The 24283-nt window shown below is 43.4% G+C and overlaps 1 protein-coding gene across 4 annotated transcripts in view; it reads left to right on the top strand.

The window, feature by feature from the left end:
* KCNG2 (potassium voltage-gated channel modifier subfamily G member 2) overlaps positions 1-22613 on the top strand; it is a 61253-nt gene extending 38640 nt beyond the window's left edge. For all 4 annotated transcript variants that reach the window (XM_051611141.1, XM_051611138.1, XM_051611137.1 and 1 more), the window contains exons 2-3: positions 1563-2387; positions 20011-22613. In XM_051611141.1, coding sequence (XP_051467101.1) covers positions 1644-2387; positions 20011-20802 — 1536 coding nt within the window. In that variant the 5' untranslated portion in view covers positions 1563-1643 and the 3' untranslated portion in view covers positions 20803-22613. The remainder of the gene's footprint in view (positions 1-1562; positions 2388-20010) is intronic.
* The last annotated feature ends 1670 nt before the right edge of the window (positions 22614-24283 follow it).

The following is a 24283-nucleotide window of genomic DNA, read 5'->3' as shown; positions in this document are numbered from 1 at the left end:
AAGATAATGCTCCGTGAATGTGTTTAAATGTCTATGCTCTCCAGTTTTTCTTTGCACCCACTTGTTTGGTGTTCTGTCTAAGCTGAGACATGAGATTCAAAGGGAATTAGAGAATGTTGCTTATAAATTATGGAGGTACTATCTCCTGGTTACTGTCCTGTCATCAATAATGTCAGAGTGTCCTACACAACTTAGCTTTTTCACCTGTCTTTTGGCACCTTGTAAGTTTTCTACATCCACTGCTCAAGATTGTTCACCATCACTGCATCCATTCTCAGTTAAAGTCATCTTGTAGAGTGTCAATAGTCCTACCCTAATTTCTTATTTCCCACTTCATCTTTGTGCAATTCAGAAAGTTTTGTGTGATTCACGAATGCAATTACATAGTAGTATTTCAAGACATCCTAGTACTGCTTTGGAGAGACAGCCTTGGAGAACCTGAGCTGAGAGCTTTAGAGAAAGTGAGGAAACAATGTAACAGGTGAAAAAATGTGTTCAGAAGATTGTGGATTGTGGTGTGAAAAGGAAGGGTAAACATAAGGCACACATTAAATCCTGAAATTACACATAATGTGCATAATTTCTGCTAAATTTGAGCAGTTTGGTTCTGCATAATCCAGAAGTAAAAGTAGCAAGCAGGTTGCTTACACCTCTGCTTCATTCTTAGGTTCAGTCTCTAGTTTCAGAGCTGCTGGGCTCCCTGTCCATCTCCCGCAGCCAAAACTACAGCAGAGCCTCCAGTGGCTCCAGGGTCCTGGGCAAGCTCTGGTCTCTGCTCAGACCTAGGATGTGCACCTCCTTGCAGGAGATGTCACTAGCCTGGATGGCAGGCACCCCAGCACAAGAACAAAAGTGTTTCTGCCTTTTAAAATTGGGGCTGTTCAGGTATATACCCAATATAGCTTTAATCCAGTTAGTTGGGATACCAGTGGCAAGTGAATCTCAGTAGCACACACTTTGTGCTCAAGCACCCAAACCTGCTTGGGTGTTGGCTGCTGGCCGGATTCTCAGCTCCCACATATGCATTGCTTATTGTACTTGAGCTTGGTGAATTTAAATTAGGAATTACCAGCATTTCTGCAATCACTTTTCTGGCTGTACTGTAGGTATTCATTTTATCCGCACACTATTGGCATTTTGTAATAGAGACATTATATACATCAGCCAAAATAATCCAAAAAACATTTGTAACTAAGTTTCTTTATTAAGTTGCTAAAATGTAAATTGCCATTTATCCAAAAGACCCATTTTCCCTTCCCATTGATGTCCAAGATATAGCTTGAACCTCTAGAAAAATAAATTTCTGAAACTTGTAATACTTGTAATACACTGGTTTTGTTTCCATTAATGCATTGATTAAACTCTCTAAAAGTATCAGTGTGGCTTCTGACCTTACTGCAGTTTGAATTCTTTCCCAAGCTACTATCAAATAAAGATAGTTCTCAAATAATAGGAGAAAAAATAATGCCATGGAAAAATGCTTCTTGGGATTGACAGGACAGGACTTTTTTTCATCTAGCAGTGCCCTAATTTTATTGTAATTTTAAAATTCTGTTTTACAGATTGACTCTCTAGTCAAGCTCCAGATGCATGCATGTCAGTAGCCTCACCCTCCCTGTAGTCTCAACTAATGTTGTCATGAAATGGCACTGCTCACTGGGAATGCAGATCCTGAGTTCAGCTCCTACTCCTTCAATAACTTGGAAAACCTGTGTGAAGTGCAAACCAAGAAAGGATTCTTCTACAAAAAGGCCAAACTTCTGCACCCTGGGGAAGATTTGTGCTGCTTATCCCACCTGGATGACCGGACGAGGTTTGTGATCATCAACGTAGGTGGTATTAAATACAGAGTTCCATGGACCACCTTGGAGAACTGCCCCTTGACCAGGCTTGGAAAGCTAAAATCTTGCAACAATTATGATGAAATCATGAACATCTGTGATGATTATGATGTTAGCTGCAATGAATTTTTTTTTGACCGTAATCCTAGTGCCTTCAGGACGATCATGACTTTCCTGACAGCTGGGAAGCTGAGGCTTCTCAGGGAAATGTGCGCTCTTTCTTTTCAGGAGGAGCTGGTGTACTGGGGGATAGAAGAGGACCACCTGGAGTGGTGCTGCAAAAAGAGATTGCGACAGAAAGAGGAGGAGGCAGCTGAGGCCAGGCTCTACGAAGGGGAGATGGTGTTTCGTGAAACTGCGCAACGTGCCTTCCAAGACAATGGCCGATTGAGTTTGTGCATGCGAAAGCTCAGGGATATGGTGGAGAATCCCCACTCAGGGATCCCAGGAAAGATCTTTGCCTGTATTTCAATATCTTTTGTTGCCATCACTGCAATCAGCCTCTGCATTAGCACCATGCCAGATGTCAGAGAAGAAGAAGATCGGGTGAGTGTCACTTTTTTCAGTGTAATGCATGTTTTGCATTGTTGTCTCCTCAGGAAAGGTAATGGGCAAAGTCACTCCAGCAATCATGCAGATGTTGCATTCAGTATTTATGATGTGAGAGCTGGCTGGGGTAGAACACAAAAAGCACGATGTCACTTAAATGTGAGGAAAGATTGGGCCACTCTCTGCCTTGCCAGCACAGCTTTTCCAATTACCACCAGTAGACGGCTTCACCCAACAAACCCGTTTTCTGACACCCCTAACCAAATGACAAACCAGCTATTGTGCGTATAAAAGTCAGCCTTGCTTGATGCTTAAAGTTTTGAAGCTAGGTTAAGAGCTAACAGATCAGTTTTCCTTGAAAGTACTTTTAACATACCATTTTGAATGAACTCTCAGTATCCCACTATTTGTTCCTGGATGGCATCCTCTACCCCACTGTAAAAAACACATCTAAAATATCTTAATGCTATATGTGAGGTAAAGGGCAGGGAAACTGAGGCAGCAATTTAACAGCAGGAGTAAAGCAAATGTCCCAATTTTCAGATATGCTTAGTGTAAGCTGTGGGTGCTTCATGCCCTTGAAATTCAAACCTTGTGAATATTTTCTTTATTCTTTAGTTCAATAATAGTCCCTTATTTATGCAAGCTGTTCTGTTTCCTAGGATTAGCTGTATGTAGGCCAATGAGAGCTCATCTGAAGATCAGTAGAGGAGGACATTCTCATTCAGTATGTGCTGAAATGCAACCTAAGTGGTTTAGGGGATGGCGACTTTTCAAAGACCTCTTGGCCTGTTCAGTTTTACTCAAGTCCAAACTTGACACTAAATGGGCTTATTTTCCAGACCGATGGTCATTAATTGTGATTGTGAACTTCAGCTACTAAGACAGTACTTCACCCTGTCAAGCTCTGCCTCTGCCTGAAGACTAAGCTCTCCTGAAAGCAGAAGCCTTTGTGTGCCCTCACACAGGTGCTACACAGCTCATCACTCTCTGCCACTAGCAGAAAAGAGAGTAGTCATTACCTGGGCAGGAGGCATTTGCTGTTTAGTAAAGTAAAAAATGCACTGATGGAAAATGGGTCCAGCAGCTCCAGAGAGACCACTACTCTTCTTGACTGAATACCTTGTGTGCAGTTAAACCCACCCTTAGCTTTGTAAGGTATTCTCAGGTTAGATACCCGCTGAGTTGTTTGATTTGGAGTCAGACTAATTCAGTAGCAGCCAGGAAAAAAAGATAAAACATCTGGTATGTTGTTTGATATTTGATTAATTGTAAGATCTTTGTTTTAAAGGCTTTTTAAGGTCTAAAATTTGAGGATAGTAGTACTGGGTACTAGTTAATACCATATTGTCCTAATAATTTTTTAAAAGGTCATTTCCAAAAGACATGCCCTTTGCTGTAATTAAGTAACAGTGTTGCAGTATGCTGGAATTTTAAGTACAAGGGATATATTTTACTGTTTGAAAACTGAAATTTATTTAGTGTTTAGATGTTCCTAGGCTTAAGTGAGAACTGAACAGTTGCTTTCAGAATTACCAGAGGTTAGGCACTTTCTATTTTTACTAATGATCTGAACATAAATAGGGAGTCATAATAACAGGCTAATATTTGTTAGGTGGAGCAAGGCCATAATGAGGATAGAGCAAGCATATGAAGGAAGCTTGGATTTCTTGGTTAAGCTGGAGCCATTAAAAGGAGCACATTTTCATAGTCTAGTGCAAAATTGTACCATAACGATGAATGCAGACTTGCTCTTGCAAAAGCAAAGAATCTGATTCCCGAAATGAGATTCTAAATAGGATTTAGGGTGCAAGCAACTGAACGTAAGTTCCTATTGCAGCATAAAGTCAGGAGGGTTAGTGTCATCCTGGACTATCTAAGCTGGTGAGAAGTGCTTAGAAGCTGGAAGATGATTTTGTGCCTCTATGCGGCATTGGTGAGATTGACACCAGAATATGCAGTTATCACATGCCTACATTCAAATGGTATTTTGAAAAATCGGAGAGGGTGAAAAAAACCTATTAATATTAGACACACGGAGAAAATGCCATACAATAAGAAACTTGAACATTTCATTTTATTTAGATTATCGAAAGGAAGGTGAATGGATTAAGCAAATAAGTGGTTTTTGTGGGGGGAGGAGAACTGTGTCATCGAAAAGGCCTTTAAATTAAGCAGGGAGAGGATGCGTGGTTAAAAGCTGAGTTCTGTTGAATTCATATGGGAAACTAGGTGCCAATATTTAATACCATGGTGATAATTACTGGGGCAGACTAGGAATAGAATAAGTAGATTTTGTATTTTTTTTGTTTTCACTTCAAAGCTCAGTGCCCTTCTGGAAGGCAGCCTTCAGCTAAAAACACTGTACTTCAATCAAAAGTAAAATATTGATTTTAGTGCAATTTACAAACTTGCAATACAGGAGAGATTAGAATAAATAACCTGATGCTTTGTTGTGCCCTTAAATTCTGAAAAGTACGGAGCTCCTCCAGATAGGCTCGGTTCTGCCCTTTGCACAAGGAAAGTATATGGACAGATTGAAAATGATTATTTTGTTTGAGACAAAAGTGGCTCTCAAGCACAGGGGACAGGTGAAAGATCGTGTCTTTCTTTAGTTTAGTCAATCCCCAATGTTCCTCACCTGCTACCGAATCAGTGCAGGTCAGCCCTGTATTTGAGTTGTAATTAGTCATGCCAGGATCATACACGGTGATTTTGGTCCCACACAAGTGATGTAAATACCCATGTAGATCTTTTCAGCCTCAGTAAGGCTGGGCAAGGAGTCAGGCATCTGCCCACCTGGAATTGCTCATAGGATCAGAGACCTAGGCTGCAAACTCCTTTCATCTCCTCCTGTCATCTGTACATGTCTTAGCAAGCTGATTCAGTTCATCAAATGACAGGTGTGGAGAGAAGAGAGATTATGTGAATTAAAAGTCATGTTAATCGTCCTGAGCTGTATCCCTAGTACCTAGTTTAAAATTTGTGCCCAGGGATAGCTCTTTAGTCTGGTTTTGCAGTCTTCTAACAAGCAGAAAATTTATGTGCATCTCTCCTGACTAAGGAACAAATAAACAGTAAATATTATTTCAAGGACGCACTATACTTGGTGTTTCCTTGAGCTGGCGTTCAAAAACTTTGCATGCCACCCATCTGCCCTGTTACTGCTTCATCAAAAGAGAGAGGAACTAGTCATGTGAAAAAAAAACATGCTGGAGAGCAATTTTTCATACCCAGGTCTTTTAATGTCATCTGAACAGACCAGCTTTTACACCCAGTGGATGTCCTGCAGATGTGTAAGTGACCTCACACACATCTAAGTGTGGGACCTTAAAAGTCAGAAGTAATTACCAAGTGGGTGAGTAAATTATTTTAGGTGCCTATCTCTTAAAATGCAGAAGAAGAAACAATCATATTTTTTGTTAATTTTATTAAGTGCTCCAGATGTTCTAGATGACAGTGGAATCCCTAGAGGTTTAGCAGGACTGGGAAGGATTAGATTCCCATGTACTGTTGCTGTCCTTACTAATGATCACTCTGATTCATCTCAATTGTGACTCTTTTTTAGAAATTGTATCATGTATTTCAGATGCTGCACAATTGTCAGTAAAGCTAACAGAATCAGATTCTAAACTAGTTTTTACTTACCAAACTCGGACATATGTTTTATCTTGTCAATTTTTTTCTCATTGGGCTTTTATTTACTGATTAAATTAAATAAAAGCTACCAATCTAGTAATGCACAGAATAGCTGCTTCTGGAAATTTCAGAAAAGGGACATTTGAAATGTGTAAAGAAAACAAACCTGTGAAGAGTCAGTTCACAGAATCATAGAATGCCAGGTTGGAAGGGACCTCAATGATCATCTGGTCCAACCTTTCCAGGTAGGATAGGAGCGTGTTTTAGATTAGTTCTTTCATGTAAAGTAACAAAGCAGTACATATTTTTTAATTTCAAAATTCTTAGAATGAGAGATTTCTATGCAAGATCTAGATTTAATGGTGAAAAGTCCCATCTTGAGGCAAAACACTGCTGAGACAAAATTATAGCAGGAACCCTCAGGCACTAAGTTCTTTCAAGATCACCACAAAAATTATCTCCAAGACATAAAAATAGCCAGAGATATAGAGTATCCTTAAGGCATTTTAGGCATATGTTACCTTTAAGTGGGCTTTTTAACTCTCTAAACAAATTACTAGCATCCAGTGACTCAAGGAAAGCAGCTAATACATCATGGGAGTCTTATACCAGTTGGGGATACGTTACAGCAAAAGCTTTAACAACACAGTAAGAGCTGAACAACCAAAAGACATTGAAAAATTGAACTGAAAGCCCAAAGAAACAGAAATGTTGACCATTTCTATCTGAAGAAGAAAGCTTATTTCTTTTGTTAGACAGTCTTCCTCATCACAGAAAAAAAGGTGGTGAACTCAGAGATTAACATCAAGCGTTTTGTCCTGCTTCACAACAGCATTTATAGGCTGTTGTGGATAAGACAATAGTTTTATCACCCAACCCCACCCAGGAAGGGGGATGAGGAAAAAGAGGGGAGACCTGTGGGTTGAAATTAAAACAGATTTACAATAATAACAATAACAACAATAATAATCTAATATTACTTCCAGTACTAATATAAGATACAAAGTTATGCTCAGCTCCAGATAGTAGTCATGAGGTAGTCATGAGTTGTGTGCTTCTAGCAGTGAAGACTGAATGCCCCACACTGCCAGCACGACAGCTCCAGATGGGACCCTCGTGGGAAGGCAGCCATTGTACAAGAAAAAACATCGTCCCAAACTTCCCAATATATCATTAGGGTGATGTTTATGGCATGGAATACTTCAGTTGGCTGGCTTGGGTCAGCTGCTCTGGACTTCACACCTCCCAGCCCATGACCCATGGTTCAAAACTACACTCAACCTTGGTCACTACAGAAATCTGCATAACAAAATATCTTACCTCTTTTGTTCTCACCTAACTGGACTCTGCAGCCTCTCAAAACTGCAGTTTCTCTCAACAGAAAGATGATTTTAGAATTCTGTCCCAGCAAAATGAGGAGATAGGCCTGCATTGCACTAAGCTCAGTCATTTGTAGTAGAGCAGTGTAAAACAGAAGAGAGTACTTCCTTCTTCCCCATGCTTTCCTTCACCATGCTTTCCTAGAACATTGGGGAAAGCTAGTCTAATTAGAGATGCTTTGATAGGAAGTTACAGTTAAATAACCTTGAACTGAAGAATATTATAACAGAGATAGAGACTCATAAATAATAATGTTAATAATAGCTCATAAAGAAGCCTGAAATTATATAATCTTCTAAACTTAATTTACACACTGTGCTTCAACATCCTTGGTAAAGATGAGAATAGATAAATTGTCCATCTGCATTTTCAACAATCTTGTGACTAAAGATTTCATTTCACAAAGGTACCAGCAAAAGCAATGCCAGACAAGGTTAAGACAGTTTTATGTAGTGATTCTTAATAGCTTTTCATAGGCAATCTGTTGCCACAGGGGCTGGATGAGGATTGATGTCAGTTGAAAACAGTCTGAACAACCAGGCCCAGAGGGTGGTGGTCAGTAATGCAAAGTCTAGGTGCTGAGGCCTGTAACTGGTGGTGTGACACAGGGGTTCATGCTGGGTCCAGCCCTGATCAGTATCTTTGTTAGTGATCTGGAGTATGGAGCAGAGTGTACCCTCAGCAAGTTGACACAAACTTTGGGCAAGTGACTGATGGGCCAGACAGTCGTGCTGCCGTCTTGAACGACCTTCACAGGCTGGAGAAAAGGGGTGACAGGAACCTCAGGAAGCTCAGCAAGAATGCAGAGTCCTGTGCCTGATGAGGAATAACCCCATGCACCAGTGGAGGCTACCCAGCAGCTTAGGAGAAAAGGACCTGGGGGTCCTGGTAGACACCAAGTTTACCATGAGCCAGCAACGTGCCCTTGCAGGAAAGAAGGCTACTAGTATCCTGAGCTATGTTAGGCAAAGTACTGCCAGCAGATTGAGGGAGCTGATCACCTCATTCCCCTTCTCAGCACTGGTGAGGCCATACCCAGAGTCATGTGTCCAGTTCTGGGCTTCCCAGCGCAAGAGACATGGATGTACTGGAGAAAGTCTGATGAAGGGCCAGGAAGATAATGAAGAGACTGGAGCATCTCACATGTGAGGAGGGGCTCAGAGAACTGGAACTGTTTTGCCTGGAGAAGGCTGAGGGAGGACCTTATTAGTGTGTATAAATACCTGACGGGAGAGTGCAAAGAAGACAGAGCCAGGCTCCTCTCAGTGGTGCCCAGTGACAGGACCAGAGGCAATGAGCGCAAACACAGGAAGTTCCCACAGGAAGCACTTTTTCACTCTGAGGGTGACTGAGCACTGGCACAGGTTGCCCAGGGTGGTCATGGCATCTCCATCCTTGGAGACATTCAGGGGCCATCTGGACACAATCCTGGGCAAGTAGGTGGCCCTGTCTGAGAGAGTGCAGAGGACTGGACCAGATGACCTCCAGAGGTCACACTGAATCTCAACCATTCTGTGATTCTGTAGTTATTACTATTGATTTGTTTAGTTTTGTAATCTAAATAGGTAGCTAACTAGCAAGAAGTATGAGTATTTAGTGCTTCAGTGTGCCAGAAATGCCAAATATTTTGTTGAATGAGTTACATCATCCTGTCTCCAAACTGTTGCAGTTTGAGATACTTCTGGGTGGTGAAACTGTTATTTTTACATGAAATTATTTACTTATTTCAGTGAAAAGTAACGTAAAGGATTAAAACAGTTGTTACTGTTGGTGCTTTCTATCCTAAGATGGCACTTGGCTTGAGAATGTGGAATGAAGCTTTTCCTTACTGGAGAGCTTGTTTTTAGCACTTTCTCTCTTTTGTGGCTCTTCAGCTGTTTTTCTGCATGTGATACTGAGACCTTCTTGATTTTAACTCGGAGCCACATGCTTATATGATGCAGAGATGCTTTGTTTTCAAGAATGAAAGTCTTAATAAAATTGTAGTTTGTGTTTCTCCTTTGTGGAATAAACTGTTGTAGAAATCTCAACATAGTCAACATAAAACATGTATTTAAAGAAGTCTCCCTGCCGTTAGTACAGATAACTATTTATAGTATATAGGCACTGAGGGTGACTTATTATAAAAAGAATCTTGGGTGATTGAACTAACTAATTTCCCTGGGTATCATCTTAGAGTTCATCATGCCATTCCCTCAGCTCTGTTGTTCAAATGCAGAAACCATGAACTGTAACTGTATTCACCAGTTAAGGCATCTGAACTGATCTACTGATGTCCTTGTCCCCTATTTTACTAGTTTGAATTTGTGTTTGCCCTATGCAGTTCAAGCCACAACTGGCTGGAGGCCAGGGAAAGACTGAGTGACTCAGAAACAGTTCTCATCTGCCTTTTTCTGTAACACTGTGCACAAGTAAGTTCCTGTAGACACATGAGATTTATGTTCACTTTCACATTCACATGCCCTTGCCTAAGGGATGTAGGACTCAGCACCACAGAGCTGTATTTTATCTGAAAGTAAGGTGGTTCTTATTTTTGTCTTTCATAAGTTTAAAGTAGGTTTTCTGCTCAGATGGTGCTTAAAATGGTAACACGTGGTCCAAATTGCAAGCTTCGAGGGCATCCTTTACCCACAGCTTTAGTCATCACCAATAAGCAAAAGTTTGCTTTGCTTTTTGTTTATGTGCTCAATCTGCCTCATTTAGTTTCATCACCTGCTCTGCATGGTCTTGTACTTAGACCATGAAATTTTTGGGACTGAATGTTTTAAAGACAACGTCTGTGACCATCATCATAGCAGATGGTCATATCCCTCATGCCTCAGGCTGCAACCAAAGTTTCTAAGCAAGGAATTTTTTTTTATTTTCAAAAATGAAACCAACTTAGTTAATGCAAGATGCATAGAATTATAGAATAGTTAAAAGTGGATGGGACCTTAAATTTCAAGTTCCAACTCCCCTGCATGGGCAGGGATACCTTCCACTAGATCAGGTTGCTCAGAGATCCATCCAGGCTGGCTTTGAACACTTATCTTTCATAGGTTTTTATGGTCTGTTTTATTTTTTATGTGTCTTTTCTTGCACATTTTACTTTTTGGTTGCTTTCCATATAGTAGAGCCAGCTAACATTTGTTTCCCTCAAGCAAATAATAGAATCATAGAATGGTTTGAGTTGGAAGGGACCTTAAAGATCATCTAGTTCCAACTCCCCTGCATGGGCAGGCATACCTCCCACTAGATCAGGTTGCTAAGAGCCTCATCCAACCTGGCCTTGAACACCTCCAGGGATGGGGCATCCAGCACCTCCCTGGGCAACCTGTTCCAGTGTCTTACCACCCTCTTAGTGAAAAATTTATTTCTAATGTCTAACCTAAATCTCCCCTTTTCCAGGTTAAAACCATTACTCCTTGTCCTATTGCTACACACCCTTCCAAACAGTCTCTTCTCAGATTTCCTGTAGGCCCTTCAGGTACTGGAAGGCTCCTATGAGGTCTCCTTGGAGCCTTGTCTCCTCCAGGCTGAACAACCCCAACTGTCTCAGCCTGTCTTCATAGCAGAGGTGCTCCAACCCTCTGATCATCTTCACAGTCCTCCTTTGGTCTTGCGCCAATACTTTCATGTTCTTCTTGTGTTGGGGACTCCAGAACTGGACACAGTACTCCAGATGGGTTCTCACTAAAGTGGAGTAGACGGGGTGAATCATCTCCCTCGACTTTCTGGCCACGCTTCTTTTGATGCAGCCCAGGACATGGTTGGCTTTCTGGGCTGCAAGCACACATTGCAGGCCCATGTTGAGCTTCATATCAACTAACACCCCTAGGTCCTTCTCTTCAGGGCTGGTCTCAATCCATTCTCTGCCCAACCTGAATTTGTGTTTGGGTTGCCTGGACCCAGGTGAAGGATCTTGCACTTGGCCTTATTGAAATTAACAAAGTTGGCATTGGCCCACCTCTCAAGCCTGTCAAGGTCCCTCTGGATGGCCTCCCTTCCCTCCAGTGCGTTGACCTCACCACACTGCTTGGTGTTGTCAGCAAACTTGCTGAGAGTGCATTCAGTCCCACTGTCCATGTCACCAACAAAGATGTTAAACAGTCCCAGTCCCAGCCCTTGGGGAACATCTCTTGTCACAGGTCTCGGTTTGGACATTGAACCATGGACTGCTACTCTTTGGGTTCCTGATCCAGCAAGTGGTCCATCAAATCCATATCTTTCCAATTTAAAGTCCAGTATGTCATGCAGGACAGTGTCAAATGCTTTGCACAAGTCCAGATAGATGATGTAATTTGTTCTCCCCTTGCCCACCAATGCTGTGACCACACTGTAAAAGGCCACCGAATTTGTCACCACAATTTGCCCTTGGTGAAGCCCTGTTGGTTGCCACTAACCACCTCCACATTTTCCATGTGTCTTTAGGATGATCTGCTCCATGATCTTGCTGGGCACACAGGTGAAGACGAGCTGATCTGTGGTTCCCTGGGTCTTCCTTTTTTCCCTTTTTTTGAAAATGGGGGTTGTGTTTCCCCTTTTCCAGTCAGTGGGAATTTCACCAGACTGCCACAACTTCTCAAATATGATGGAAAGCAGCTCTGCAACTTCATCTGCCAGTTCCCTCAGGAGCCACGGATGGATCTCGTCAGGTCTCATGGACCTGTGCACCTTCAGGTTCTTTAGATATAGTCTCAAAACTGCTCTTCTGCGGTGGGTGGATCTTCCTTCTCCCAGTTCCTGCCTTGGCCTTCTGCAACTTGAGTGGTGTGGCCAGAGCCCTTGCTTATGAAGATGGAGGCAAAAAAGTTGTTGAGCACCTCAGCCTTCTCCATGTCCCATGTGACTGGGTCTCCTGTTTTCTTCTGGAGAGGCCTCACATTTTTCCTAGTGTTCCTTTTATCGCTGATGTACCTGTAGAAGCTTTTGGAGAAGTGTGTTGCTGTTGGAGAAGTGTGAGCTAAAAGTGGGTGCATGAGTGAAAAAAGCTGATTGAGTAGAAGATATTATTGAGAGGGCATTTTGTGCATCTGTAGTACTATTTACCTGCTTTCCATTCTTCCCAGCAGCTCTACTAGGTCAAAAAGAAGCAGGACAGTGGACTGAAGAACATATCTGCCAGTGGCAGGGACAGTAAGTGAAGGAGGCAGGGAAATAAAGGACAGCCTTGGGATCACAACAGTCTTGTCTGGTAGGTAGGTGATCAAATCCCATCTTTTGTCTTTCTCCACAATTCCAGTATATATGCAAATCCGTGCAGTCAGAATACAGCTGTTAATACACCTTCAGCATTTGCAGGAGAAAAGATGCCAGTTAAACAGGTCTCAAAGCTCAATATTTATGGCTTAGAAACCCAATGGCTATCTACAGTATCTAATTCTGGTCATGCAGTTTGGGGCTGAGATGGCTCAGAGCAGCAGGCTGCTTATGGATTGGGCAGAGTAACTCCAGGTTCCCTCTGCAGCCTCCTGGATCATGAGTGCCATCTGTTTCTCCCACCTATTTAGTTGGCAAGGTTGGTAATAGGCTACCATAGTGCACAGGTAAACTCCTCATGCACGTAGTCTTCTCTCCCGTTGACTCCCAGACCCTTTTCTCAGCTTTCCATGAACTAGCCATTTGGTTTTTTAGTTGCATGTCAGAAGAGCAATTTGAGACAGCAAATGCAAGGCACGTGCAGGTTGCTGTATCTCTAACCCCTTGGCTATGTGACTGCAACTGAAGCGCGTGCTATGTTATTTTACAAGCTGATTAGACTCTGGCTGTGGATTTTAGCACATCCTGAAGCTACCTTGTAGCACTTAACCATAGGCTTCTGGCATCTCCCTTGTTCCTGTTGGTGTTTCATGTTTATTTGGAGCTTCACTGGCAGTATGATTCTGTGATTCTATGATAAGAGGTTTTGAAAGGTGGTAATTTGGGGCTGTGCTGATCAAAGGAAATCCAGACAGATAAGTCTGAAGTAGATATAGCTCCTTCCCACCTTCTTGCCTTTTCTCTTCAACAAAACCAAGTCATACAGAACAATTGTACAAGAGCTATCTTGTGTCCATAATGTGACTGCAAACCGTTAGTGACAATCCTCCCTGCTGAAGGCTCTGTTTACCTTTTATAGCAGCTGGGCTGAAGATGAAGCACAAACCGAGTTCTAGTTATAGATCAAAGTGTCTACAGCAAGAAGCAGAGAGCTCTTTCATGGCCCGTTGGGGACTTGAAAAACAGAAACTTTACTTTGAATTCACAGCCAGCCAGCTTTCAGGACAGACTGTACAGTAGCTGAATCATCTTTGCCCAGGAACACAAGCAATACTCAGAGCAGGCTGGCTTCAGGTTCAGCCTGATCTTAGCTTTACTGGCAGATGTACTGAATTACAATCACCAAGTCTGTAGGTGGTCGGTCAGTCAGTGGTGAGAGAAGTGTGCACATGTCCAAGGGCAGAGTGCAATGCTGCCCTTCCAAGAGCAGGTCACGTTGCAAGAGTCCTGCACTCACCCTTACTGTGAAAATTAGCTGGATACTTAAATCAGAAAATAACTTCTAATCAGAAAATTGCTTTACATCAGAAAGTGCCAGTGTAAGTAAAATCTTTGGGTTTTGTTGGGGAGTTGAGAATGTTGCTGTTCTGCTGGCATTTTTCTCAGGGAAGGCTTCTTCATTTCACAGCAATAGTTGGGATGAGAAATGGAAGTGACCTAGCAACCAGTGCTCCAGGTGCCCCCACAGGCTGGGACAGAGCCAGGTGCCAGCTTCTACCCTGCCAGCTTAGGAGCAGGAGCTGGGTCTCTTCCGTGACAGTGGGCAAGTCCTCCAAGTGCTGGGCTGCTGAGTAACTGGAAGTGAGGGATCTGTCCTCTGAACCTCTCTGTTCATTGAAACAGGTGACTCAGCCTCATGCCTAAATGCAAGCTGCTGGGCTGGGGGCTGTCTCATTCTCTGCACCACTGTGTCCAGGCTGGGGGCAGACCTTGTGTAGCAGCCTCAGGGACTTTGTCTGCAGGTCCCTTAACAACAGGCTCTGATTGGCCTTGGATACATCTGAATTTCATGTTCCATGTTGTTGTTAAGAAATAATTTGATCTGGTGTACACAGAGAAGCACTTGAAATAAATGACCCAAAAGGCTCAATTAACAAGGTACAAGTGGAAGAGAACAAAACCACCTTTTAGAAATGTCATTATTTTAAAGCTTATGTAAGTATTTTTGTATGCAATGCCTCTCATGTTTGGGTTGGGGTTTTTTCTTAATACATACATTTGACAGGAAGGTAATCTTCACTATAGGAGGGAAGTGGGCCGCAGTAAAACGCCTTCCTTGAAAGTACTGTGGAGCTGCTGACCAGACAGGAACTGGGGCAGTTAGAGGTGATCTGGCTTTTGACATCTTTTAATGCCAGACAGGGGAGATGCCTGTCAAAAGCCTGCAAGAATCTAGAGAAGAGTCAGAATTTCTTCTCCTGAGACCAGAGGTCAAAGGCAGGGTCAAGAAGTCACACAACACGCAGTGGGGGATTTTTCTGAGGTGCAGTACAGGGAGGTACCAGTGAAAGGGACACTGCAGGCCAAACCAAAAGGTTTCTGAAAGATGCCTGCAATTTTTAGACACTGTACAGAGCAATGAGTACAGCTGCATTTGAACTTCAGTGACACCAGCTTTTTTTTTTTTTTGGTAATTTTCCTTTTGCCCAAGGAACATTTGGCAAAGAAAATGTTTCTCCAGAAGGATACTGCGGTTGGCTTTTTGACAGCAGATTTCTATAGATCTAGTGAAGGAGACTCACTTTAATTTGACTGCATAGAATTACTCACTGAGACCTTATTTTCTCCTCTCCTCTCCTTTTCCTGAGTTGACATTAGTGTATGACCCAAAAATCCTGTGTAACTGCAGATACTTCACCATGCTCAAGTTCTTTCTGCACAGGAAAAAAATCTACTTGCTAATTGAAAGAAACACATGAACACACATAAACATATACATCCTGTGAAGAAAAAACTGTTTCCATATATTTTTATTATACCACTGCTTTTTGTACTCAAAGGCCTAAGATATTATTTATTTAATGGCATGGTTATATGCACATTTTTTTTAAAGTGTTAGTTTTTTAATACCAAAAAAGTTCAATGGGGGTGTCCTTTGTGACTCCCATTCATGCTATTTTTTGTTTAGACCTCCAAAAGACAAAAATCAATCAAACTGTTACCAAAACTAAAAAGAAAGTCTTCCTTTAGCCCAGTTTCATAAAGGTATGAAACTGTAATAATAAAAATATATCTATTAGATTTCAAGATTAAGAAATCTGATTAGTTATTATGAGAGCTAGCTATTTTGCTAGCAAAAAAGTAAAAGAAGTTGTTAAGGGACAAGGACAACTGGCCATGAGTTGGTATAGCTAGATCTTTTTTGTGAACATACAGATTTGATACAGGCCTGTTTGGGGCAGGATACCATCCTATTCTGTTAAGATTTGTTTTTCTCTTATTCCAGTGGCTATTTAATTTTTTAATTGCTTTTTTTTCATCTATGTGTTTGTCTTTCTGCTAATTTTTAGTTTGCTTTCTTGAATGGAAAAAACCTCAAAACCTAAGCAGACTTACAGCATCCTGTTGGACTTGAATACATAGTTAAAAGTTTTAGAAAGAGAAACATTGGTTTGGTTTGGTTTTTTTTACAGTGCTGTAATCAAGGGGTAAAAAACTGCAAAGAAAAGCATCTGCATCTGAAAGAAGCAGGGAGCATGAAACGCATTTTTGCTGTTACTGTTTTTGATTTCATGTGAATAATAGGTCTTACCTAGTTGATATGGAAACATAGTCCAGGGGACAGGGAGACAATTAGTGAGAAGAAAGGCCTCTGGCAGGTTAATTGACACACAGGTCTGTATTCTAAAAGCCTCTTCAGACTCTCTTATTCTCAGAACAACCTTCAGAGAGACCCTGGCTCGTTCAGATTGCCACAATACTGAGAAAGACTAGCACTTTGCTGAAGATAATTATGCATTAGCTAAAAGAGGGGTTTGTTTCATCCCATTAAAATGACCTCTGTATAGCAGAGCATTCTCTCTCCCCTCTCCTGAAACGAAACATGGGAAGAGTGGAGAAAACCAGATCTCCACATCAGTTCTGGATGGAGTAGTACATTTCAACTCTTTGTTACAGCATTGGGCATAGATTCCACTTTGGGTCTGCTGTGGATGATGGCCCTAGCTTCAGGTCTCGCCAAGCCTCTCGTGCTCAGCTGAGCAGAGGTTGCCAGGCTGCTCCTGTGCTTGTGTTTTTGCTGTAGTTCTGCAAGGAGATTTGAGACATAAATAGCAATGCTGTAGGTTTGGGAACCTATACAGGATAAACATGTCAGAGTGTGGGAGGGCAGATAGAGTCTTCTGAAAATCATCTCCACTGCAAAATGAGGAACAATTTTCACTCCTCTGCTCCCACAGCAAAACTGACACACAGAAGGACTTTGGAGAATTTCCTTTCCTTATGCACCAAATAGAGAGTGCTGGGGGAATTAGGTGCCAAATCAGCTATTAAACGTCCTAATGTCTTTGTAGCCCTGGTCCAAGGCTAAATTCTCCATAGGCTTCACCGACTTTCCTTAAAGTTTTAGTGGCATGAAAATTATATATGTGCACATCAGAATCCAGAACACTTCCTACCAGATGGGTCTCTTAAGGCAAACTACGTCCTAGTTTCCATACGTGGTGGTGCAATTAGGGATGTACCTTTCAGACAATGCAAATCTGCTGTCGCAAACCAGCGTGATTTGTCAGGATGTCAAAACACAGCTCGCCTTCCTTATTGGAAAAATTTGTTAGTGGAACCAAGGGATCTGCGCGTGGTGCGTGCCTCCCTCAGAGGAGCAGCCTCTGCAAGCTGACTTTTAAGGTGGAATACTGAATCACATCTCCTACCACGCCCACAAATTTAGACTGACCTCAAATTTATAGTTTAACGAATTAAAATGGTTTATTAGGGAATTGAACACAATTTAGGAGAGGAAGGGAGAGATAGGGTCTTTGAAACACCAAATACTTATAGATGAATACACCTTATTATTTACACACCAAGATTAACTCACTGTCTAAGAGGGGAAGAGGAGGGAGGGATATGCCTGATGCCTGTCCCATATAGGGTCCAGGAGCACCTTATGGAGAGAATGATACCAAAATGCAATCCCTACTTTATTCCTGAGATGGTCTAGGCATTTATATATTAGGTGCAGATGACTTCCCCTGCAACCCGGTCTCAGAACCCACGTGTGGTGGGAAGAAGTCTCATGGCGGGTGGTTGGCAGCAGGCAGGTGGTTGGCAGCAGGCAGGTACTGCAGGCAAGCAGGTACCGCAGGCAAGCAGGTTATGTGGGCGAGTAGGGACCCCCTAAGAGCAGGCAAACCCCCAAAAGGCAAGCAGCAGCAGGTTCAGTGTCTGTCCAAAAACCGGCGTCAAGCAGCAGGCAAGGCAGTCAGTCTCTTTATAGCTCTCGGGGACTCGCTCCTTCGTCCCCAGTTGGCCAGTCTCGTGTTCCTGGGTTTTCCCTGCCAATCAGGCAAGGACTTTCTTCCCATCCCTGGGCAGGGTTGCTGTTTGCAGCACTGTTGCAGTTTTCCCGCCATTGCTCCTTCCTGGCGGCTGGTCACTCCCTCATGGAGTCCAGTTGTTTTGTGGCAGAGGAGGCAGGCAGGCAGGACAGGGTTGAAAGTGCCTGACAGAGCAGCCATTTTAAATCAGTTACGACTTCTGCCCTAAAGGGCTCATTATGTTCGTGTGAGGAAAAGTCCGGCCCCTCACATCTGCACACTGGGTTTTTTCCTTCTTGCCACTGCTGCTGCTTTGCTCAAGCCATAGCTATTCTGTGTTGTCTTCCTGAGTTGCCTTATCCTGTTGTGCACATGCAAGGAGAGTATCAGGAGCTGTGAATCACCTGTAACCATTGTCCTTAGGTGTGAGATCAAGCATATCTTGATGAGAGATTCCCAGGCAGTAGGACTCTGAAACAATACCAGTCTGATGGCTGGATTCTTGGTAATAAGGTGAGAAGCTACAGTGGCACAGGTGGAGTCCTTCCACTGACTTTGTGAGCTTTAGCTCTGGCCCACGGGGCCAGATTCCTGTGGTCGTGTGGAAGCATCTTGGTTCTGTGCTTGATGGGACCCTTACAGCCGTCCTGGTTTCACTGCGACAGAATAATTGGATCCATTTTCTATTCAGAAAAACTTCATTTTTTAGAAGGCTGCAGCACCCAGTTCAGAGGGAATAAAGCTGATAAGACACTTTGTTTTAGATCATGGCCAGCTGTGGTATGTGGGTTTCCGTAGCGATCAAGGTCTTCAGCAGTTCTGAGTTACCCACATGCTAAATCTGGGAGGATGGAAGGCCAGGGCAGCTGACCCAAGCTGGCCAACAGAAATATTCTATACCATAAACGTCAAATGTTCACTCCAAATAGGGAAGTTTGCTGGGAATGGGTCTCCTACCTCAGTGGGCACCACCGCTGGAAGGTCTTGCCCATTCTTCTGCTCCAGAGGCCTGCTTTCCTGTTTGCTGTGACTGTCACACTTCTGCTTCCTGGATCACCAAATAAATATACACTTCCCTTTATACACTTGTTTTCTGCTCAAAGCCCCCACAGCATTAACACTCTTTCATGAGGATTTACAGAGGAAACAGCACTAGCCCTATAATTGTCCACATCAAAATCTGTTTATTTTGAGAAGCTGATTATTATTCAACTGGAGTTACTAGCAGTGGTGTAGCAGAGAATTGCCAGAGTGTCCATGCTGTTGAATTGACAATCAAAGAGCAGCCATCACAAGCATTATTGTTTACTGCTGTTCCAATGCACCAAGGCTGGCTTGTTTACAGGCATCGTAACTAAAGAAACAGAGTTCTCTTTATTTCCAACTAAGTGAGCCTGCAGAGAAAAGCACCTCTTCAGGTGCCTCGGAAAGCTTGGGGAAGGCAGGGTGGTCATTCATTGTTACAGGTGAGGTAATTAAAAATGCTTATCTCTCTGGACCCTCCCTCTATTTTTGTGGTATTTACTCTTTTAGAAATACCTACATTTATCATTACTTGATACAAGCTTTTGACTAGAGGGCTCGTGTGTTAATACACTGGAATATAAAAAATATTCTCTGTTCTGTGAATAATAAATTATAGATTACTCCAAGCACATAACATAAAATGCTGTATGTGTTTAGCAGCCTTTTATAAGCAATGTATTATCGATCTGGAAGGAAGGGATCACCCATTTATTTAGATCTGTGAATCCTGCACTAATCCCTTCTGAAGGGTGTTAAAGGTGTGGTTAGAAATGAGGTGTGAGCCACTGGCCTTTCAGCAGTGGGCAGGCTGGCTGGCAGCTGATATTATCACGTCAAATTTTTGGCAGCCTCCTGAGCATCGTTGACCAAGCATGTAGCTAGCAGCTCTGGTTTTAGTGATCCACTCCATCTGCTCTTAGCAGCCATTATTTTACTTTGGTACCTCGAAATTTGTATCCATTTCATACAATCCTTTTCTTCAAAAAACTGCTGCTCTCCATTTCTTTGGTTAGCTCCCTGGCTAAATCTTTTCCTTCCCTTTTTTTTTTTTTTATGTTTCCTGCTCCTTTTCTCCCCAGGGTGAATGCACACGGAAGTGCTATGACATCTTTGTGCTGGAGACGGTGTGCGTGGCGTGGTTTTCATTTGAGTTCCTGCTGCGATCCATCCAGGCAGAGAACAAGTGTGCTTTCCTGAAAACCCCACTCAACATCATTGACATCCTGGCCATCTTGCCTTTCTATATCTCTCTCATTGTGGATATGGTCTCCACGAAAAACAGCAGCAAGCCCAGTGGGGGAGCTGGCAACAAGTACCTGGAACGAGTGGGCCTGGTGCTGCGTTTCCTACGGGCTCTGCGCATACTGTACGTGATGAGGCTGGCACGGCACTCGCTGGGGCTGCAGACGCTGGGGCTCACCGTGCGCCGGTGCACCAGGGAGTTTGGGCTTCTCCTGCTCTTTCTCTGTGTTGCCATGGCCCTCTTCTCACCATTGGTGTATTTGGCTGAGAGCGAACTGGGAGCCAAGCAAGAATTCACAAGTGTCCCCACCAGTTACTGGTGGGCTGTGATCTCCATGACAACTGTTGGCTACGGTGACATGGTACCTTGTAGCATCCCCGGACAGGTGGTAGCGCTGAGCAGTATTTTGAGTGGAATTTTGCTGATGGCTTTCCCAGTCACATCCATTTTTCATACCTTTTCCCGTTCCTACAGTGAGCTGAAGGAGCAGCAGCAACAAGCAGCAAGCAGGCAGATGCGCAAGCTAGAAGAGAGCACCAAACTCCTAGGTGGTGACAGTACACAGGGGCTCAGCTTCACATTCCTACCAGATGCTGCTGGGCAGGAGGGTCAGCCTGCAGTGGACTAGGAAGCCTAGAGAAGTTGTTGACTCTGAACACCAGAAGACATATGTTGGCAGCACAAGAAGTAGTGGACAAGGGACGTCAGCTCTGCAAAGAACTTCCTGAAGTGCATAAATGAGAGGCAGACACACATAAGGTTGTTGCTAAAGACCAACTTCTGATCTTAAGGGCCCCCTAAAAAATGACCCTAGAAACTCTACCAAGTACAGCTTGCTCCATTGCTTTTTGTAGGGCTCTTATTTTCTCTTGAACAAAGATTTCTGGCAACCCGCAGGGAGCAGCCATTGAAGGTAGCCAGCCAGGAGAATGTAACGTGAAGCCCAGACTGTGCTGGGGTGCCAACCAGTGGTGACATTTCATGTGCAAGGGGCTGAACAAGGGGGCTCCCTGTGCTGCAGCACCCCAGGCACAGGGAGTTTGTTTTGGCAGCCCCACCAAGGAACACACACCTCAGACAAGCCAAGGTGTTGAGAGTGAGAGAAGGGTAGAAACATCCTTTCAGCTTTCCTGGGGGCTTGGTTTTGTCTGGTTTACAGATGAGGCAGCACAGCCTGGGCTGCCAGCTTCCAGCTCTGGCTTGCACGCAATATGTATTATTTAGTAAATATGCATATTTACCACCCTAAGCTTTGTATCTTAGCCCCATGACAGAAGTATACATAGACAATCTTACCGACTGTGATACTGAATGTTAACTTCTTTTTTTTGTTTTGCTTACAGTTGAATATAACAACCATCTTTACCACTTACACCATTTCTCCACCTTCTGTTAACTATTTCCATCTCTCATGTATCAAAAAGTGTGTTTAACAGACAACTAAATTTGAACTGCACGAGGCCCAAGAAGGAGAGGGTAACATCAAACCAGCAGCAGCTCCCAGCTCTGCATACTCTTCCTTGGTGGTGGTGGCAGCACTGACTGTGTAGTCATATGCAAACAGGAGTAATCCAAACCCAGTGAAGTCAGCGAGATACCTTCAGTGGGCTCTGGCCTGATCTGCAGTGTAGCAGCTGTGCTCTATGTTAGGAGTAGTCTTCCCCCTCCCCCCCCAAATGTAAGAAAAAGACAATCCTGTAATTTAGAAATCAGAATTACTGTTCTGGCTCTTCCTAGTTCTCGAAAGATTTAAGTCATTTTAAAGGGAAAACTAATCATATGGTGCACCTGCATGTTTGCTTACTGATGCCAGCCCTGTGAGTTCTCCAGCCCCCTCCTTGGAGGAGCTGTGTAGCCAGTCCAAGTCAGCACACTGTGTGGGTCTTTCAGTACTCTTACAGGTCAGATACAGTTATGGGATGGAGGAAAATAGAGCACAACTGCCTCTTGAACCTACACCCCTATTTGTATTAAAGCCACGCAGTGTCACCCTCCGTGTTCTCCGCCCAGGAAGGAAACAAAAACTGATGTATTGAAGATGGGATTTATCTGGCTTGGGTTTTTTTTTGCCTCAGCATATGTTGTGACACAAATCCTACATTAGCAAACTTCTGCATTAAGCCTTATAGGAATGGAGCAAGGGAAAATAAAAGGTTAAACTTTATTTTAATAAAAATTAGAAGCTTTGTTGCTGAATGTTTGCCTCTGATCATTTGGGTGCAGGGGAAGGCAGTGTTTTGCCATGCTGCTATGAAGCCATGTGTCACAGTCCAGAAAATTGGCTTCATCCTGGCCCAAACCAGGACACCATGTGTGCTGGTGCTCCAGCCAGGGCCCCATGCCGGTGGCCTTCTCTGGCCCATAGTAGCCCTGATACTGCTTTTCTGCAGCCAGGCCTGAGAGGCCCAAGCAGCACAGCGAGGGCACTGGGCCAGGTTACACAGCTCACTGGTGAATGCTGCAAGAGATGGAGGGAGCAAAGCTGAGCCCCTTGACCTGCAGGCTGCATCTGGATCTCCAGACCTTCAACTGTATTGAGCTACAAGCAAACCCAACCTAGCCTCACGCACCAGGGCTCTGCCCATAGCTCACTGCCCATCACCGGCTGGTGGATGGTGCCTTGGCTGACTCAGACTCCTGCCAAGGCAATACCACCGCTGGGTTGCTGTGCCTCGAGAGATTTTATTCTTTCATGGTTTGTTTTTTTTAATCCTGATGCAGGTATTTCTTGCAATAAGGCTTATTAAGGTTTGGTATCAGGATACAGCTTTGTAGCTGCCTGAATGCAAACCAGCAAAGTGAGCAGTGGGGTGGGGCAAAGTGTTGGGTGGTGCTAAGGGGCAGCAGTGCATGTTACAGTGGCATTCAGGTGCTCAGTCTTCAGGTGGAACTCAGCAGCTTCACCAGGTGTACCCACAAGTTCTCCTTTCATGGTACTTTGGTTCATGCACACCAGGTGCTTTTTAGTGCTGCAGCTCTGGTGTAAACGCAGTGAGAATGACTAGTGTGCACAGAGGGTGCACAAGACATATCCTGAAGGTGGTGAGGCCCATGAATGAGCAGCAGCATTAGCTTCCTCTTAGAAGAGCCATGTTGGAGTAGGCATCCTTGTAGAATGAAGAGTTTCATGCTGGCAGTGCTAGCAAGTAACCATGAATGAATGCTGCTTCTGGCCCTACAGCATGAAAAAAAACCCCACCACCAAGAGCACTAACTGCAGCTGCAGAGAAAAGCAGACTGATGACAAACACCTTATTATTGCTGTGCTCCATCAAGCTGCTATTGTCCTACACTAGTGAGTCCTTCATATTTTTTAAAAGGCGCATAATTAATTCCAGCACACACAGAGTTTTATAAAGTGACAAAACCCACTCATTATGCCTGTTAGTCAAGGCCTGGCTTTTAATAAAGTTTCATGTTATCTATGAGATGACAGAAGACAAATATAAACCAGGAATCTGTTATTTTTGGAAGCTGTATCAAGTTGAGTTGCACACATTGCCAAACATAAAAGATACCCAGAGGAGAGCAAGTTTCATGCAGCATAGCTGTTATTTTGGGTGATGTTTGTTAATTTTAATGTCACGGGAGAAATGTTCATTTTGTTGTTCATGGTTATTGTTGTTTTTTTTCTTTGACACAGCACACACATGATTTGAGGCCATTTATATCTAACTATAATAAGTACTACACTGCTGTCTGCATGCATGCTGGTATCAGCTGGTAGGTAGCCTGTTTCTTTGAAATGCAATCATGATTGTAGCACATTGGGTTTGCCCCAAGGAAAATAATTCCTCTCTCCTATGGGACAGGGACTCAGAATGGATGTGCACGAAGTTGCCTCTTCTACATGGCTGGCTCGGAGGCACCACACAGAGTCCTGGACACTCTGGCAGTTGGCAACAATAAGCATCTGCAAAGAGTGACTATGTTTGAGAGCTCAGGATGCAGAAACTGGGAAAGAGACAGAGTTAAAAGGAATGGCACAAAGTCAAATGCAACTCCTTCTGCTCATACAGCACATACACAGCCACCTCAAGTAAGAAAAAGCACAGATGGTAAGAAAAACGTGGCATTGGTCTCATCCTTCCAGCAGTAAGCTGCAGAGA

The sequence above is a fragment of the Apus apus genome, chromosome 2 (genome assembly GCF_020740795.1).
Source record: "Apus apus isolate bApuApu2 chromosome 2, bApuApu2.pri.cur, whole genome shotgun sequence".
NCBI classification, from domain to species: Eukaryota; Metazoa; Chordata; class Aves; order Apodiformes; family Apodidae; genus Apus; species Apus apus.
This window is presented reverse-complemented; position numbering and strand designations above follow the sequence as displayed.